The following is a 19,534-nucleotide window of genomic DNA, read 5'->3' as shown; positions in this document are numbered from 1 at the left end:
AAGATTGGGAAGTTTCTGCTGCGCTCCCAGTTTTCTCGTCAAATCGACAACACTCTCGTCTGTGACATGGAGATTGTGATATCATCCATATGGTATTTTCGAAACTTAGGCAGATGATGACATTGTTTGAGAATTCTAGGCGATTCTGGTCTGGGCTGCCATGTTGGGTGCTTCTTCTGCGGGTCACCATCCTGGTGCTGATCGATTCACGTTAGCTGTGTTGAGGAAATCTAACATCCAAACCTCCAGATACCAGACACTCAGACCGGTGCCAAACGTTGTACGTAAATAGAGTATCAACCAAAACTCCGATTTAGTTTGTGCTACGTGCTGTCGTCCAGCAGAACTGTAGTAAAATGTAATTAAAAGTAACACTAGAACTACGGACCACAGGAAAAGCGTAACTGTAAATAATACGTGTAGTTTCCGTGGGAAAGTTGGTAGAGTGTTAGGTCATCGTACCAAGGGTTCTGGATTCAAGCCCCAATGATGACAATTTTTTAGCTGATTTATGCGTGAAAGTTTTCTATGGGACTATTAATGCTTCCGCAAGTGTGATGAAGTTGTTTCTTTATTCTACTGCTCCGATTTTATATGTTTATTCTGTGAAACTACAAATACACTAGCTGCTTCATCACGAGTCGTGACCGTTCTGTCTCACATGGCCGACCGGTGTGGCCATGCGGTTCTAGGCGCTTCAGTCTGGAACTGCGTGACCGCTACGGTCGCAGGTTCGAATCCTGCCTCGGACATGGATGTGTGTGATGTCCTTAGGTTAGTTAGGTTTAAGTAGTTCTAAGTTCTAGGGGACTGATGACCACAGATGTTAAGTCCCATAGTGCTCAGAGCCATTTGAACCATTTGTCTCACATGTCGACGGAACACCACACCTGTCTGTACAAATGTACTCTGGCTTGCTACTTTCAACTAACGAAGAGAAAGCACACTGTCAAAAAAACATTGTTACGAACTCCGAAAAGTCCTTTTACATGTCAGGAAAACTTCTTCCATGCAACAGTTTCATGCGTAAACAACAGCCGTACTTTTGGTACGTCGACTTCGCACTCTATCAACTCATCCACGCAAGATCTACAAAACTATCCCTCATAGATACCCTTTTCCTATGCTCCGTAATTCTGGTGTTAATTTTAACTACCATTTACGCCCGTTCTACTGGATGACAGCACACAGCACGAACTAAATCGGGGTTTTGGTAGAGACTCTATCGACATACAACATTTGGTCCGCTCTGAGTGTCTGACAGCTGGAGGTTTGAATGTATTGCAGGTCAATGCACATTCTGAACAGTTCGTTGGTTTGAGTTCTATAAGACTTCGTTGTCTCGTAATTTTTTTGTGATGTATGTCAATAATTAGAGAAAATAAGTGTCTATTAATATCAGTCTCGATTTTTTAAATTATTCAACATCTTTTCCACGGTTATGTGACCCACTTATAATAAGTATAAGCTGGTGCACACCTAGGCTTGTTGTTGTCACCGTGACAGTGTTATTGTTGTGTACAGGGACGAAACTCAACGATCGATATCTCACTGTTCAGTGAAGGCAACGAGCATGCACTCGTTCATCTTGCTTGATTATAAATCTGTTGACTAGAGAAAGCTGTGTCGATTTCCCTAAGGATTATACTATAGGTTTACTGTGTGGTGTTTCATGACTATTTGGTTAACAACTCTGCAGTATTCAGACATAGTAAGTAGCAACTTGCATACAATCTTCAATATTAAGAAACATTCATTGTATGTAGGTGTATAGTGGCTACTGTAAACTTTTGATTCAAACCCTGCCATGATATTTGGTGCGTCAGATAACAATGAATCTGAACCGCCACAACAATCTGGTTTTAGAGCTCAGCATGAGTACAAATTGTCCCTCGTTTCACATAGAAAGCACGGCAGCGCCTTCTACTGTTGAGAGACTCAAACAGACTAATTAATAAACGCATATATCCAAGAAATTTTGTGCAAAGTAATTGAAACACAACATTATCAGATTGTTTGGAAATTTTTTCGGTTGTGTCTGCTTGTATTCTGCATACAAAAACAGTCTCAATGACACCAGGATATATCAATGGATACAGACATTTCTCGATTTTTTCAGAATTCTAACGACTCGTTGTACCAGCGGATGTGGATAGTGATGAAGCAGGCACGGCCAGATGTGTTTACTGACGATAACCACGAGGGCGTGGAGCGAGTGAAGAAGGGGAAGGGCAACTACGCCTTCTTCATGGAGTCCACCAGCATCGAGTACCAGACGGCGCTCAACTGCGACCTGCGCAAAGTCGGCGGGCAGCTCGACTCCAAAGGCTACGGCATAGCGCTGCCCCGAGGTGAGAAATCATAAGGCCTCACATTTTCTTCAACTTTTCATCATCAACATTACTAAGGTGTTCGATCACCGCCGGCCGCGGTGGCCGTGCGGTTCTGGCGCTGCAGTCCGGAACCGCGAGGCTGCTACGGTCGCAGGTTCGAATCCTGCCTCGGGCATGGATGTGTGTGCTGTCATTAGGTCAGTTAGGTTTAAGTAGTTCGAAGTTCTAGGGGACTTATGACCTAAGATGTTGAGAGTCCCATAGTGCTCAGAGCCATTTGAACCATTTTGTTCGATCACCTAGGTCATCTGCTAGTCTTACAACGCCCCTCAAAATGTTCATAGCAATGAGCAATCAGTTTCAGTTGCACGAACAAGTAAGTCCCTATCTACATGTCTTTCACATTCTCAATAAATATGTGTCGTGATCACCTTCAGAGCTTTTCTTCCTCAACCTACCTTCCATAACGTCACAAAACGAGTCTCCAAGTCGCCCATCGTTCTCTATCCATCAGCGTCTACTTCCATTTTTCTGTCTCATAAATATTTCGTTTCTTTCTTATATCAACAATGCATATTTTGTCCAATACATACTCCTGTGTATGACGTACAGTGAAGTAAAATTTTACTTTTCTCTGTCCGATTCCCTAATTGTCCATTTTTGGACTGAGCATCGGGTTGCACGGATTTCCGTTTATACCATTTGCTACATTCCACATTGTTTCATTAAAATTGGTATATTACTTCATGACAGCCGATATATTTCTAATGCGTTATATCTACATACGCAGCTTCTTGGCAAGTTACTGTACACTGCACGGCAGGGGGTACTTCGTAGTATCTTTAACGTCTTTGCATCTCAGTTGATTTGCTTATAGACAGAGGGATAAGTGAATTTCTGTACTCCCTTCTACATTATCTCTCTTATTTTCGTGATCGCTACGCAACGTAAACGATGAAGGCAGCAGAATGGTTGCATAGTTCTTCGGTTACCTTTTATTAAACCCACAAAACACTGATGTAATATTCTACAATATTTGTTATTTATTTCACAAACCGGATTTCGATTGTTACGCCATCATCAGGTATGAAGATAAATGTCTGACGAAGTGAAATTTTGTTGGATCAAAGATTTTAAACTAGTGAATCTACAGATTATCTCCATATCCAGAGATGAAAATGTTAGTGCTGTATTACGATAAAATGGGAGGAATTATTTCAGAGTAAATAAAACATAAGATTATTTAATAAGGTATGTGACACATTAACTAATGAATTATATACAAATCAGAACGATCTTTCATAGAAGAAAATAAATTTAAAGACAAAATTTGGCGCCATGCTTCAAGTATGTGGCTGAACAAAATAATGTTTTCTTTGATAGGTCTTAAATTACAAGCAAATAAGACATACTAGTGTGATTAAGCATGTAAGTGAAACAGCTGTAATTATACAAAGTCAAAATTTTTAACACTAGAAGAGAAATTATAATAACTGAAATGAAGGAAAAATGGGACATGTGAGTGAGAGGCAACCATGGGCTACACTTGTGGATATAAGTTCACAGTCAGATGCATTTTGCTGCTCACAGTCCTAATGTTTCAGCTTGTTGCTATCACAACTCCACCATGTGGAAGTCTAATCCATCTTACGGTAGGGATACTGAAATTTTCATAACAATTTACTTCTAATTTAAACTAATTCTCAGTTTTTAGTATTACATTAAGCCCATTGCTTTGTTCGAGAGATGTGAGTTCTAGGACTTCTTGGCGAACGCTTCGACAGTTGACAAATAGTGTTTCAATTTTGCCACTCTTCATATTTCCTGCCCTGTGGCTTTAAGAAGTGGTTACTGGATATCTGGTTTCTATCTGAGGACTTTCGAGATAAGCCTAATTTTACGATGATGTAAAATAAAATACTCTGATACCTAAGTGGTCATTTCGGGTGTATAATCCACGCACGATCTATCCAGAAAAGCTGTGGAATACATAACATATGATCAAAAATAAAGCCAATATTTTCCGTTTTATTTTCAGAGTAGCCAAGATGCTTACAGTCATTAAGGTTGCTGCTCTACCGGGATGCTATGCTTTTACGATGATAGCATGCCCGCTTTGCAAATAATTTTCGTATATATATTCCAGATTTTCATGTAAATGTCTCTCCTTTCTTTCTCCTACATTGATATGTCATTGGACGTCCAGTAAAGGTATATGTGCAAAAGAGAAAAGAAATTTGAATGGCAATAGTAACAAATCGATATTCAGTTAAACATTTCCCACACAAGCATATTTTGTGGTTTTAACATTTCTAGGGTGACCGTGGCGGTCTAGCGGCTTGAGCACAAGACTTCAGCTCTCGAGGTCTTGAGCTAAATGCCGGATAGGGGTAGGGATTTTTCCTCTTTCCAGTCCTTCCAGGACGGCCCCAGATCCACTTAGCCCGATGTCAATGAGCACCGGGGTTCTTTCCTGGGGGAAAATGATCTGTCTGGCCGATGGGCACACCAACCTCCCCCTCCTAGTGCCGCGGCGAAGAAAGGCTGCACTCTGCCTGTCGTCAGACCAATAGCACGGGCACAGCCTGAGCCACAGGTAACAAAATCTCTGTTATCTACATCTACATCTACATCCATACTCCGCAAGACACCTGACGGTTTGTGGCGGAGGGTACCTTGAGTACCTTATCGGTTCTCCCTTCTATTCCAGTCTTGTATTGTTCATGGAAAGAAGGATTGTCCGTATGCCTCTGTGTGGGCTCTAATCTCTCTGATTTTATCCTCGTGGTCTTTTCGCGAGATAACCGTAGGAGGGAGCTATATACTGCTTGACTGCTCGGTGGAGGTATGTTCTCGAAACTTCAACAAAAGCCCGTACCGAGCTACTGAGCGTCTCTCCTGCAGAGTCTTCCACTGGAGTTTATCTATCATCTCCGTAACGCTTTCGCGATTACTAAATGATCCTGTAACGAAGCGCGCTGCTCTCCGTTGGATCTTCTCTATCTCTTCTATGAACCCTATCTGGTACGGATCCCACACTGCTGAGCAGTATTCAAGCAGTGGGCGAACAAGTGTACTGTAACCTACTTCCTTTGTTTTCGGATTGCATTACCTTAGGATTCTTCCAATGAATCTCAGTCTGGCATCTGCTTTACCGACGATCAACTTTACATGATCATTCCATTTTAAATCACTCCTAATGCGTACTCCCAGATAATTTATGGAATTAACTGCTTCCAGTTGCTGACCTGCTATATTGTAGCTAAATGATAAGGGATCTTTCTTTCTATGTATTCGCAGCACATTACACTTGTCTACATTGAGATTCAATTGCCATTCCCTGCACCATGCGTCAATTCGCTGCAGATCCTCCTGCATTTCAGTACAATTTTCCATTGTTACAACCTCTCGATATACTACAGCATCATCCGCAAAAAGCCTCAGTGAACTTCCGATGGCATCCACAAAGTCATTTATGTATATTGTGAATAGCATCGGTCCTACGACACTCCCCTGCGGCACACCTGAAATCAATCTTACTTCGGAAGACTTCTCTCCATTGAGAATGACATGCTTCGTTCTGTTATCTAGGAACTCTTCAATCCAATCACACAATTGGTCTGATAGTCCATATGCTCTTACTTTGTTCATTAAACGACTGTGGGGAACTGTATCGAACGCCTTGCGGAAGTCAAGAAACACGGCATCTACCTGGGAACCCGTGTCTATGGCCCTCTGAGTCTCGTGGACGAATAGCGCGAGCTGGGTTTCACACGATCGTCTCTTTCGAAACCCATGCGGATTCCTACAGAGTAGATTTCTAGTCTCCAGAAAAGTCATTATACTCGAACATAGTACGTGTTACAAAATTCTACAACTGACAGACGTTAGAGATATAGGTCTATAGTTCTGCACATCTGTTCGACGTCCCTTCTTGAAAACGGGGATGACCCGTGCCCTTTTCCAATCCTTTGGAACGCTACGCTCTTCTAGAGACCTACGGTACACCGCTGCAAGAAGGGGGCAAGTTCCTTCGCGTACTCTGTGTAAAATCGAACTGGTATCCCATCAGGTCCAGCGGCCTTTCCTCTTTTGAGCGATTTTAATTGTTTCTCTATCCCTCTGTCGTCTATTTCTATATCTACCATTTTGTCATCTGTGCGACAATCTAGAGAAGGAACTACAGCGCAGTCTTCCTCTGTGAAACAGCTTTGGAAAAAGACATTTAGTATTTCGGCCTTTGGTCTGTCATCCTCTGTTTCAGTACCATTTTGGTCACAGAGTGTCTGGACATTGTGATTTGATCCACCTACCGCTTTGACATAAGACCAAAATTTCTTAGGATTTTCTGCCAAGTCAGTACATAGAACTTTACTTTCGAATTCATTGAACGCCTCTCGCATAGCCCTCCTCATGTTCAAAAGATGTCATCATTTGGCGTACAAATCTGTGGTTCCCATTTTTCGGAAATATTTCTTCATATTTGTTCCATTCATTTTCACTGGTCTTTGTGATCTTCCTGAAATACTGCCGTGTGATTCCTCTACCATCCTGAGAATTAGTCTGTCATTATGAAAGGGTGCTCCTGACTGTTAAGTTAAAACCATATGGAGTTTTCTGAAGACATACTTTTCTAAATTTATAGGTTAGAGACACACTGTTTATTTTATACAGCGATCTAGGGCCTTGCGTAAGGGACTACTGCATCAGTGTTGCCATCTCACTATGATATTCACTTAGCCCAAATATAGTTTAGGCGAAACTGGTCACCAAAAGCCTATGTCTGTAGTATGTACAGGGTGATTAGAAATAGCCTGAAAAGCTTTTAAGGTTGCTGGAGGGTATGTTGTACTGAGAAATATTTTTAAGGAGAAAAATCGATATGCTGTGCCATTTCTGAGTTAATTAGCATTGAAATTAGGCAATCAGGCTGTTTCGTATGCAAATCCAAGTGGTCTGCGAAGATGGTGTTGCCAATGTGTCCATCGTTTGATGTCATAAGACTGAATAAGAGAGGGATACAAAATTGAACATGGGGCAGTAGCAAGGATCGAATCCAAGCCAAAGGCTGAGCAGTCTCGTGCCCTCTCATCTACACTATGAGAATAACGGACATTAATTATATCTGGTGGACCACTTGAAGCTGCTTGTGCAATGGCTTGAGTGGCTAGCTTCAATGTTAATTAATTCAGAAATGGCGCAATGTATCGGGAATAGTGGAGTGGTCGAAATTTTTTCTTAACAGTTATTTCTCAGCACAACTTACCCTCTAACACCCTTACAAGCTTTTCAGATCTTTTCTGACCACCCTCTAAACGTAAAAATGTATGTATGTGTGTATGTTACACATCCACTAAACCAATCGATCGATTTCTAAGCAAAGTTGATATACAACTACTTAACGTCCGAAAAGAAATACTGTCTGCGTAAGAACCAACCAACTCACATAGAGTTATGGGTGGTGGTGAAGAGGGTTGGCCGGCCGCGGTGGTCTCGCGGTTCTAGGCGCGCAGTCCGGAACCGTGCGACTGCTACGGTCGCAGGTTCGAATCCTGCCTCGGGCATGGATGTGTGTGATGTCCTTAGGTTAGTTAGGTTTAAGTAGTTCTAAGTTCTAGGGGACTGATAACCACAGCAGTTGAGTCCCATAGTGCTCAGAGCCATTTGAACCATTTTTTTTTTTGAAGAGGGTTGGTAATAGCTGACACCTGGAGTGGCCTGCACGATTAGCATATCATGCAGGTAGTATCACAACGTATTCCACTGGCTATATCTGTGGATAGGCATGGATGAAAAAAAAAGAGGTGCGAACATATGGAGACAGAGAAAGTGGAGGATGAGATGGACAAAGAAATTGGAAGGAGGAGATAGACACAAATTGAGGGAGTATGAGATGCGCAGAGAGAGGGAGGAGGAGGAGTTGGACAGAGTGGGTTGAGGAAAAGGTGGACAGTGTGAGAGGTGAGGAGCAAATGGACAGAGAGTGATGGTAGCAGATGGATAGACAAAGAAAGGGCAAGGATGAGATGGACAAAGAAAGGATGAGGGGGCTATCAACAGAAAAAGAGGGCAAATGAGATGGACATAGAAGGAGGAGAATATGAACAGAGATGAGAGAAGAAGATGGAAGGGAGAGTCATGGCACAGGAGATAGACAGGAAAAGGGGGAGAAGTAGATCAATAGATAGAAGGGGGAGTAGGGGGAGGTACATGAAGCATGTTGGAGATAAAATGATGTGGTGGGCTGGTGGCAAGGGAAGAGGGTGCAAAGAGACATGTGGAAGAGGGGGATTGTGTGAGATGGAAGAGAGTGAATGTGTGATGAGGCATTTGGTGGTAGGTAGGATGAGATGGATAGAAAGAGGAGGCAGAAGTAGATGGACAGAGATATGGACAGAGCGAGGAGGAAGAGGGGATGGACCGAGAGGGAGGAGTAGGTGTACAGAGAGAGGGGGGGGGGGAGAAGATGGTCAAAGAGAGGATTAAGGGGGGCAAGACTAAGAGAGGGGGAGGACTAATTATACAGAGAGGGGCACAGGAAGAGATGGCTAGAGTTAAGTTGAAGGCGGGGTGGGCAGAGAGAAGGGGAGGGGAAGCTGGGCAGAGGACAGAGTCTTCTAATATACGACTGTAATAAGTAAATACCCTGACAACGCTGGGTACTCATCTAGTATGTTATAAAAACGGAGATATATATGTGCTCATGAATGTGTATATATTCCACATCTTTTCCCAAACAACTGGATCAGATTCAACTAAACTTGCCACATATATCGCTCATTGTAAAGAAATAATGTATGAGGAATAATGTATGAGGACACAGGTGTGATGAAGCAGGTGGAAGAGGGATGAGTGAAGCAGAAGGGGTAAGATTAAGGAAGCGATTTAAATTGTTCCTGATAAGTTTGATGAAACTATTTCAACAAAATTTGATATCCAGCTGACTCTTTATTGGTAGTTCTTTCCCGTATTTAGCTGACTGGTAATACTTTAAAATTATAAAGTCTAATTTCTCCTATTCGTGATGTTCAGCACTTCAGCAAGGCCGCGAGAGTAAGCACTATAGCGACCCAATATTTTTGCCAACGGTTTTCGGAATCAAAGATCATACGACAGGACTGAATATCACAGATAAATTAGTCGTCATCTCTGGAGTCGTATAATGTAAAATAGCAGATATTCGGACACATATGAGTGCAACGCATGCAGTATATGCATACGTGGGTGAAGCCATAGGTAAGAATCTAGTACATATTAAAAAGCGGTTTTGAATGTTTCAAGATAAGTTCGACACAAATGTTGTGTATGTGACTCACGTGTGCTGTAAATAAGGGAATGGGCCAAATAATAGCGGATTCAAAGCGGAAATGTGCAACTCTAGTTTCACGGTGCCGGTTACCATCGTCCACAGTGGAGGTAGGTTTTGAGAATAGAAAAGAATGATAATTATCATCAAAACTTCATATATCGGACAGACTAATCTGATATTAGAAGCCCCACTAGACATTTATTCTTTCCTTACTCCTGTTTATAAAAGTACTAAGCTTTGTGCTTGAATATGAGGCGCGTCAAATGCACAATAACGTGTCTGTGTGCCGAACTGTAGTGGAAGTTATAAAATGCTATTATAACACAAAAATTTTCTCCTTCACTCCGGAAATGTTTTCATTCGACGGTGAGTGGAAAAAGTCTTGCAGATCTACCGTGCAATGAGACGTTTTGAGTGCCAGGTTTGACGACTGGGCTGTGGAAACAGCAGCAGGAGTTTGTGAGCTAAAACTATGTTAGGATTAGTAGATATCACTAGAATGTATACCCAGGTCAGTAAAACGGAACTTTTGAAAGCTGCCTGAGGATTCTGTAAGGAGGGCATTGAGATCTAAGGTCGGAAGATGTTCTGGTATACGTTCAACACCGCATCAGGCTTCAAAAGTACTGGGATAAAGGTTTTATCTTGAAGATTAATGGAGGAATGTGATGTTCGGAGAACATGAGAACAGGAGGAAATATGAATAACTGATAGGTTATGTAGGTGAGAAGGATGTGAGGCAGAGAGCATAGCGCAGGGAATGGCAAAATGTACGAGATATGAAGATCTAGTCAGCTTGCGAAGTAAAGGCAGGTCCTTCACACTATGTGTTTACTCGGTTGGCATTTTTCTCTGTCCGCTAAACGCCTGCGGCTTTAGCCAACCTATAGCTGGTCATGTTTCTCCGTCAGTGCATACTGTTCCTCCTTACCCCTTACTCTCGACTGACAGCACATGTAGATCTCTCGTTACCTTACATTTTGAGTCATCTTCTTAGAATATAAATTAGGAAAATAATCGAATGGACAGTCATGTAGATATTTCAAGCTAGTTAAATGTGAGACACCATTTTCTTTATTGTTTTTTGATATTTAGAGCCTGAGGTGCAATTTGAAGATTTTGGTTCTGGTAAACCACTTGAATTTTCTGCAGGAATATTGCGAGGTGCCGGGGTGGAGAAGACTTTGTACCTCTTTAATTCAGATGCATTTTGCATGAGAAAGACACATGCACTCGACCCCCTTCTTATCTACCAGCTAATTAATTATGTGCACTACGCTCTCGGGAGAAAATGATGGTGGCCCCTGCTAGTTGGTAAAATAAGGAGTGCAAACTCACAATAATTTAATAAAAATCGTAATCTCCTCAGAAAAAAGAGAACTTTGTCATAATAAACTACAGGAAATGGGATTCCGCACATATCTACGAAATGATGTAAGGATTAAATATCACAATCAGGTTTATTATACATCAGAACATAAATGCACATGATTATCGACACAAACAGTAGGTTAAATGATAGGGTATACTGAAATATTATGAGAATAAGAGTTGGCTCAAGAACAAGGGGCTCCTACTCTTTTTGATGCAATAGATTGACGATAATGACTGGAGGTCCTAATGAATCAAATATTAATCTCCCGACTATATAACAGTATCGCAATTAATACTGAGAGATCAAATGGGATCAAATGGAGAAACAAGCAAGGTGGACTTGTAGCAAAGCGAGCGCGTGTGCTGCTGAGGGATTCAGTATAAAATTATAAGGTCCTACAATACCGGAGCCGCAAAATACTGTACCAGTACTGAAATCTGCAGCACGTCGTCGGTAGGCAGCGTCCTGATGATGTAGGCGCCGACTTCTGCCGTGCAGAAACTCTGTGTCGACCCCTGGCTGCGAAGGCTGTCCAAGGATTCTAAGTTCTTCCGAAAACGAGCGACCAAGTCGCAAGACCGTCCGACTCAAAGGAAGATCAGATGCCGAATTCCCTGCCCGTACAACGCAAGAGCGAAGCCAACATTGCTCTACTCCCTACTCTCCTCGAAAACCGCGAATCAGCATTCAGTTCTGATTCCCCCACACATCATTTGCGCCAATAGCGACCGTTCACTCCAATTTCGAGCACGGCTTTATCATGTCAACTAGCCTCAGTTTAAGTTGTACAATCATGCCTCTGCTATTCAGCTGAGGTGCCGTTTGACCGGCTACGAAAACAACCTGCCTAGACCACCGGCCATCCAGCGCCAGACAGTCGCACCCAGCAGGGCACAGTCCACAAGTATTCTCAGAATCAAGAGGAAAATGAAGTCAGTCGGTGCCAGGAATCTTCGTTCCGGACGCGCCGGAATGGTAAACACATAAACTGCGGCGACACTCAGACGTCTCACAGGTCGTTTCACCCTGCATACAATAGGCGAAACTCGACCGACGTCAGTCGTTCCGCCAAGGGCTTAAGCCTATTGTACGAACCCGTCAGAATTCAGGGAAGTGCAGCCCTCAACCGGAAATGCCGTCCACCCAGGGAAGTAACAGAACATGTTTAGGAATCAAGTGAAAAGTATTTTTGAGCTCTCAGTACAAATACTTTCATTACAATAACCTTATTCGATCTGTTACTACCGTGCAATGACATAGAACATTAATAAAATTGATGAAAATGAGAGGAGACATGCAAAAGAGGGCATGGAACCTCTCAATATCTAAGGTCCTTTTAACAGCGATCGTTATTAAAATGAATGAAAATTCAGGTTTACGTTTATGTAACGCCGATCCGTATCATTCCATGATCCTGTCATCGTGATATGGACTTTCCGACTTCGTTTTCCCATCGTGTTTTCTATTCCTTGGTAACATGGATTCCATATACTGATAGTTACACCGTAAGTGTATTTCCATTAGAAACCTAGTTGAAACTTCGTGGCAGATTAACCCTGTGTGCCCGATAGGGACTCGAAACTGGGACCTTTGTGTTTCGCGGGCAAGTGCTTTATCACCTGAGCTATCGAAGCACGATTCACGACACGCTCTCACAGATGCACTTCCGACGCTTCCTCTTCCCCTACAAGTTTAAATCTGTCAGAAAGTTTCAAAATCGGCGTTCACTTCGCTGCAGAGTGCAGTTTCTAGAAATGTAGTTACCGAAGGGCTTTGCCCAGAACTGCTTATCTGTCACACACTGTTCTCCTCCCGATGCAGACTCACCGTACCGGACGGCGGTGAGCGGTGCGGTGCTGCAGCTGCAGGAGCGCGGCAACCTGAGCGCGCTCAAGAACCGCTGGTGGAAAGCGCCCGAGGGCAAGGAGTGCGACGAGGACGACCCGGACAAGAACAGCACCGAGCTGGGCATCCTCAACGTGGGCGGCGTCTTCCTCGTGCTCTTCTTCGGCACGCTCATCGCTTTCGCCGTCTCCGTGTTGGAGTTCCTCTGGAATTGCCGCAAGATCGCTGTAGAGGAAATGGTCAGTGCCGCTCAAGTATTGGCGAATTCTCGTGTTATACACTACTGAACGCTCCAACGTTTTATGCCCAGTAACTAGGACGGTGAGTCAAATGAAAACCCTAAATATTTTTTCAAATATTATTTATTGTGCAGAAGTGGAACAAAGCTGTATCACTTTTCAACATAATCTCCCCCACGCTCAATGCAAGTCCTCCAGCGCCTACATAGTACATAAATTCCTTCAGAAAAAAATTCTTTTGGTAGTCCGCGCAACCAATCATGCAACGAGTGGCGTACCTCTTCATCAGAACGTTAACTTATTTCCTCCCATTGCGTCTTTGAGTGGTCCAAACATATGGAAATCACTTGGGGCAAGGTCTGGCGAGTATGGTGGATGAGGAAGACACTCAAATACAGGTCTGTGATTGTTGCAACTGTTGTACGGGAAGTGTGGGGCCTTGCATTGTCATGTTGCAAAAGGACACCTGCTGACAGCAATCCACGTCGCTTTGATTTGATTGCAGACCGCAGATGATTTTTTAAGAGATCTGTGTATGATGCATTGGTGACAGTGGTCCCTCTAGGCATTTAATGCTCCAAAGTGACGCCTTTTTCGTCCCAAAACAGAGTCAGCATAACCTTCCCTGCTGATGGTTCTGTTGGAAACTTCTGTGGTTTTGGTGATGAGGAATGGCGCCGTTCCTTGCTCGCTCTCTTCGTTTCCGGTTGGTGGAAGTGAACCCAGGTTTCGTCCCCAGTAACGATTCTTTTAAGGAAGCCATCACCTTCTCGTTCAAAGCGCCGAAGAAGTTCTTCACAAGCATCAACACGTCGTTCTCTCATTTCAGGAGTCAGCTGGCGTGGCAACCATCTTGCAGACACTTTGTGAAACAGGAGCACATCATACAAAATGTGGTGTGCTGACCCATGACTAATCTGTAAACTTGCTGCAATGTCAATGAGTGTCACTCGGCGGTTTTCCTTCACTATGGCTTCAACTGCTGCAATGTTCTGTGGAGTCACAACTCGTGCCTGACCTGGAGGAGGAGCATCTTCCACTGAAGTCACACCATTTGCGAACTCCCTACTCCATTGGTAGACGTTCTGCTGTGACAAACATGCATCACCGTACTGAACCTTCATTCGTTGATGAATTTCAATAGGTTTCACAACTTCACTAAGCAGAAACCGAATAACAGTACGCTGTTCATTCCTGGTGCAAGTCTCAAGTGGGGCGGCCATCTTTATACTGATACTGCGACGGTATGTGTGTATCTTCACTACGCTGCCACCTACAGGCCATTCTGCACGCGGTTTGTAGCACGCTTAGCCACTTACAGGATAACGGGGCGAAATTTCGATTTGTTATTACAAATTTAAGGTTTTCACTAGACTCACCCTCGAATGTCGTTACCACCACGAGATCCGTAGTGTAAAACAGCTGGGTTCAAATTCTTGTCTGGGTTTCCAGATTTGAAATTTTATATGGCTTGCAAATGGTAGAATGGTGCCTCTCACAACGCCAAGGCCATTAACTTTCACCAGGTTAGTGTAACTGAGCTAGCGGTCCGTTCCTTACGACTAGGGGGTAAACTGAATAATAAACATTCTCCATCTTTTCCGGTTCATATGAACACTGCAAGCGGCTTCGGTAGCGCTCAGACCGGAAGTATTCGCCTGTACGTTGAAGCTGGAATAAAATTTTGATGAACGATATTTCATCATGTGATCTTAAATTATATTAATTTCGTGAACTAAATCTTAGTGCTTTGAACAATATGTTGGGCATTTAAGATACGTTTTACTGTTGGCTTCACCTTCGGATGGGGATGTTAACCTCGGCCACCCTGTGTTGTTATTCGAGGAAAAACAAAATGCACAGCGCTGCAGAAGCACTCATCACAACAGTCTACACAACACAGGTACTAACTGATCAGGAACGCAGACAAGCGTAATTCAGCATTTCAGTATGCTGTGTGAGAAGAATTGATCTCCACATAGGAACACGTACCTACTGTAACGCCGCTTCCTTTGGACGAAAAATGAAGAATATAAAAATAGTACCCCAAAGCCCAAAAGTCCCAAAAATCAAGTTCCAATTTCATAAATCAAAAAGAGAAAAAAAGTCCCTTTTGGAATAATGTTGCTTAAATAGTAGCAGGTAGATAGAAAAAGTTTCAGTACCAAGTAGCTTAGTGTTTTGAAAAAGAAATAAATAAAAAGATAGAATGCCATTAGTTTCAAAATAAAATCATAGTAGATCGCAAAGTCCGTAATTAGAAATTACGGAGTAGGAAGAGCGATCTCAGTGAATGTCTCGGAGCACTATGGGACTCAACTGCTGAGGTCATTAGTCCCCTAGAACTTAGAACTAGTTAAACCTAACTAACCTAAGGACATCGCACACATCCATGTCCGAGTCAGGATTCGAACCTGTGACCGTAGCAGTCTCGCGGTTCCAGACTGCAGCGCCTAGAACCGCACGGCCACTTCGGCCGGCGATCTCAATGAATACTCCTTATGAGTACTCCTTGAGAATCGTGTGTAATACCTAAGAAAGAGCCGTGCATTGTTACTGTGTTGCCGGGGCAAGTCGTACCTCAGCGTGTGCTCGTATACGTGGGCGCGACGAGATTGTTTTTTGAACACTGAAGATTTGCGATCTACTACGACGCACTGACCTTGTAAGAAGTAAATCTGTAATTTCAAATAGGATATCACGTAGAATCCAGATAGTGAAAGATTCGAAATTGTCTTAAATTGAATATTTTCAATAAAAGACTGGATATTGCCCAAAGTTAGAAACTTTAATGATGGACCAATGTAGAGACTAAACTTTGAAACCGAATTTTGAGAAAGAATTAACTTTCGTAAAATCAGTTAATGGACTCTGGAACTTGCGTAATATCTTGGGCTGAAGTACACATCATTAATTACACCCAGATAGTAAAAGCTACTTCCTTATGGCAAAGTTAGGATGTGAAAATAGTGCAATAAACCAGCATTCAGTGTTATTACTGCGTTAATAACTTCTTTCAATCCATTCACTATTGTGTACTCAGTAAAGAATTATCTGTGCGACGACATTGATTGCCCAAGGAACGCGGCGTGTATAAGTACTCTTTGCCGCATTAACAAATTATCGCTCTGTTACGAACTATTAGGCTCTAGTAAACTGAAAAACTTTGAAGGAGATATTGATATTGTGTTACTGAAGCTATGATTAATACCGGAATAGGAACTGATATATCACTACGTGTAGCTGTGTTTAAATACGCCGGGGAGCACGTAATTGCTTGACCTGATCGAGACAAATAATACGCAGTCGATGGGATTTCAGCGTAGCCCAAAAGGATTTTTTACATAATATACACAGCTCTACCGCTGGTTAGCCAGACTGCGACGTTATACTACATATATTTCAGAAAAGTGTGCATCACCCTACATACTACATTTTCAACAGGCCTCCGCAAGAGCTGAGAATTTTGGTTGTTCCCAATTTATTTTATTGTGTTGATAACAGATATTTCGTCAATTATGGTTTATGTGTGTATTGACATATCATATATATTTTTAATTTCCATCCTACGTATCGTATACACCTTCACACACACACTGCCGGGAAAAAAATGTATCACCCTCAAGAACAAAGTCATTTTATTGACAAGTGAGGTTACAGGTAGTTCAGCGTTTTAGGAGTATATGATAACTTCATACCAAACGAAAAACGTTGCCGGAGTGGCCGAGCGGTTCTAGGCGCTACAGTTCGGAACCGCGAGACCGCTACGGTCGCAGGTTCGAATCCTGCCGCGGGCATGGATGTGTGTGATGTCCTTAGGTTAGTTAGGTTTCAGCAGTTCTAAGTTCTAGGGGACTGATGACCTCAGTAGTTAAGTCCCATAGTGCTCAGAGCCATTTGAACCAACCAAACGAAAAACAAATTTCACAGTAAAGGGTGGCTAAACTCATCATTACACAGTGTATCTCCTACCCCCACCCATCCCGGCGGCAACACAGGCGTGCATTCTCGCAAGCAAACGATCATAATGGTGCCGAATGGCATCCTGCAATGGATTGTCCGAAGGGTCTTGCGTCTTTTATTGCAATTTGGCAATGGTTCTAGCAGGCCAGTGAGCGGTTTCTTTGACATTTAGCAGTTTGTGGAAGTAATTAGCTATTATTGATTATAATTATATTATAAATTTCATTATAATTATTAACATTAATTAACCTATTTAATGTAGTCAAGGTAATGTTTCATAGTAAGGTAGAAATATGCCTATGACTTAAAGGATTAACATTAAAACAAAAGAAAAACAATGAAATTGGTAAGTACTGTTACGAAGTGCCAGGTGCAAAAGAGGAGAGTCACAATTACCATGGCTGATATATTTAGATGAGATTTTCTAACGGTTGTGTCTGTGTCAAGGTATACTACTGGCCATTAAAACTGCTACACCACGAAGATGACGTGCTACAGAAGCGAAATTTAACCGACAGGAAGAAGATGCTGTGATATACAAATGATTAGCTTTTCAGAGCATTCATACAAGGATGGCGCCGGTGGAGACGCTTACAACGTGCTGACATGAGGAAAGTTTCCAAACGATTTCTCATTCGTAAACAGCAGTGGACCGCCGTTGCCTGGTGAAACGTTGTTGTGATGCCTCGTGTAAGGAGGAGAAATGCGTACCATCACGTTTCAGACTTTGATAAAGGTCGGATTGTAGCCTATCGCGATTGTGGTTTATCGTATCGCAACATTGCTGCTCGCGTTGGTCGAGATCCAATGACTGTTAGCAGAATATGGAATCCGTGGGTTCAGGAGGGTAATACGGAACGCCGTGCTGGATCCCAACGGCCTCGTATCACTAGCAGTCGAGATGACAGGCATCTTATCCGCATGACTGTAACGGATCCTGCAGCCACGTCTCGATCCCTGAGTCAACAGATGGGGACGTTTGCAAGACAACAACCATCTGCACGAACACTTCGACGACGTTTGCAGCGTGGACTATCAGCTCGGAGACCACTGCTGCGGTTACTCTTGACACTGCATCACAGACAGGAGCGCGTGCGATGGTGTACTCAACGACGGACCTGGGTGCACGAATGGCAAAACTTAATTTTTTTCGGATGAATCCAGGTTCTGTTTACAGCATCATGATGGTCGCATCTGTGTTTGGCGACATAGCGGTGAACGCACATTGGAAGCGCGTATTCGTCATCGCCATACTGGCGTATTACCCGGCGCGAAGGTATGGGGTGCCATTGGTCACACGTCTCGGTCACCTCTTGCTGGCATTGACGGCACTTTGAGCAATGGACGTTACATTTCAGATGTGTTACGATCCGTGGCTCTACCCTTCATTCGATCCCTGCGAAACCCTACATTTCAGCTTGATAATGCACGACCGCATGTTGCAGGTCCTGTACGGGCCTTTCTGGATACAGAAAATGTTCGACTGCTGCCCTGGCCAGCACATTCTCCAGATCTCTCACCAATTGAAAACGTCTGGTCAATGGTGGCCGAGCAACTGGCTCGTCACAATACGCCAGTCACTAGTCTTGATGAACTGTGGTATCGTGTTGAAGCTGCATGGGCAGCTGTACCTTTACACGCCATCCAAGCGCTGTTTGAGTCAATGCCCAGGCCTATCAAGGCCCTTATTACGGCCAGAGGTGGTTGTTCTGGGTACTGATTTCTCTGGATCTATGCACCCAAATTGCGTGAAAATGTAATCACATGTCAGTTGTAGTATAATATATTTGTACAATGAATACCCGTTTATCATCTGCATTTCTTCTTGGTGCAGCAATTTTAATGGCCAGTAGTGTACATGGCGAATTTTGTAAAGAGATGTGACTTGCGACGTGTGTGCCGCAGATGACGCCGTGGGAGGCGGTGGTGTCGGAGCTGCGGTTCATCGTGCAGTGCGGTCTGGACGCGAAGCCGGTGCGCCGGCGGCGGGAGCCCGCGCCCAGCGACTGCAGCGACTCGCGGCTGCACTACGGCAGCCTCTGCAGCAGCGGCCGCAAGTAGCAGCGTGCGGCCTGCGGGCAGCTCGACTACACATACACTCAGTGCCACTGTCGGCGTTCCTGCGGCTCGCTCCTCTTCACTGTGTCAATGTATTCGAGTTTCTAGCCCCGTTAACGACTGAATTTTTGCTGACAGTGTTTCGATGCTGACCCCTTGTCACCTCAGTCAGATGCCCGAGCAGTGGTCTAACGTCTGTGTGCTGCTCTGATTCCAACCGCACTATAAGCTACCGACCAAGTAGCACACTGTTTAAAGCCGTATTGAACACACGTTCCACGCTATGACTCAATTTTCTGCCTGTGCTCATTCTGAAATTCGATAAAACAAATGTCTCCTTGCCTTTTTTTATGGCTGATAAGGTGACCCACAAACATTGTAAGACAAAAAAAGGCGACGTACCACAAACGAA

At 43.4% G+C, this 19,534-nt stretch overlaps 1 protein-coding gene across 1 annotated transcript in view; it reads left to right on the top strand.

Annotated features, from left to right (window-relative positions):
- Positions 1-19,125, top strand: part of LOC126456137 (glutamate receptor ionotropic, kainate 2-like) — a 219,972-nt gene extending 200,847 nt beyond the window's left edge. Inside the window, exons 15-17 of the mRNA XM_050091891.1 lie at positions 2,120-2,351; positions 12,839-13,101; positions 18,970-19,125. Coding sequence (XP_049947848.1) covers positions 2,120-2,351; positions 12,839-13,101; positions 18,970-19,125 — 651 coding nt within the window. The remainder of the gene's footprint in view (positions 1-2,119; positions 2,352-12,838; positions 13,102-18,969) is intronic.
- Positions 19,126-19,534: the final 409 nt, after the last annotated feature.

This window comes from Schistocerca serialis, chromosome 2 (assembly GCF_023864345.2).
Source record: "Schistocerca serialis cubense isolate TAMUIC-IGC-003099 chromosome 2, iqSchSeri2.2, whole genome shotgun sequence".
NCBI lineage: Eukaryota > Metazoa > Arthropoda > Insecta > Orthoptera > Acrididae > Schistocerca > Schistocerca serialis.
The sequence above is the reverse complement of the archived record's forward strand: the minus strand, read 5'-3'. Positions and strand labels throughout refer to the sequence as shown.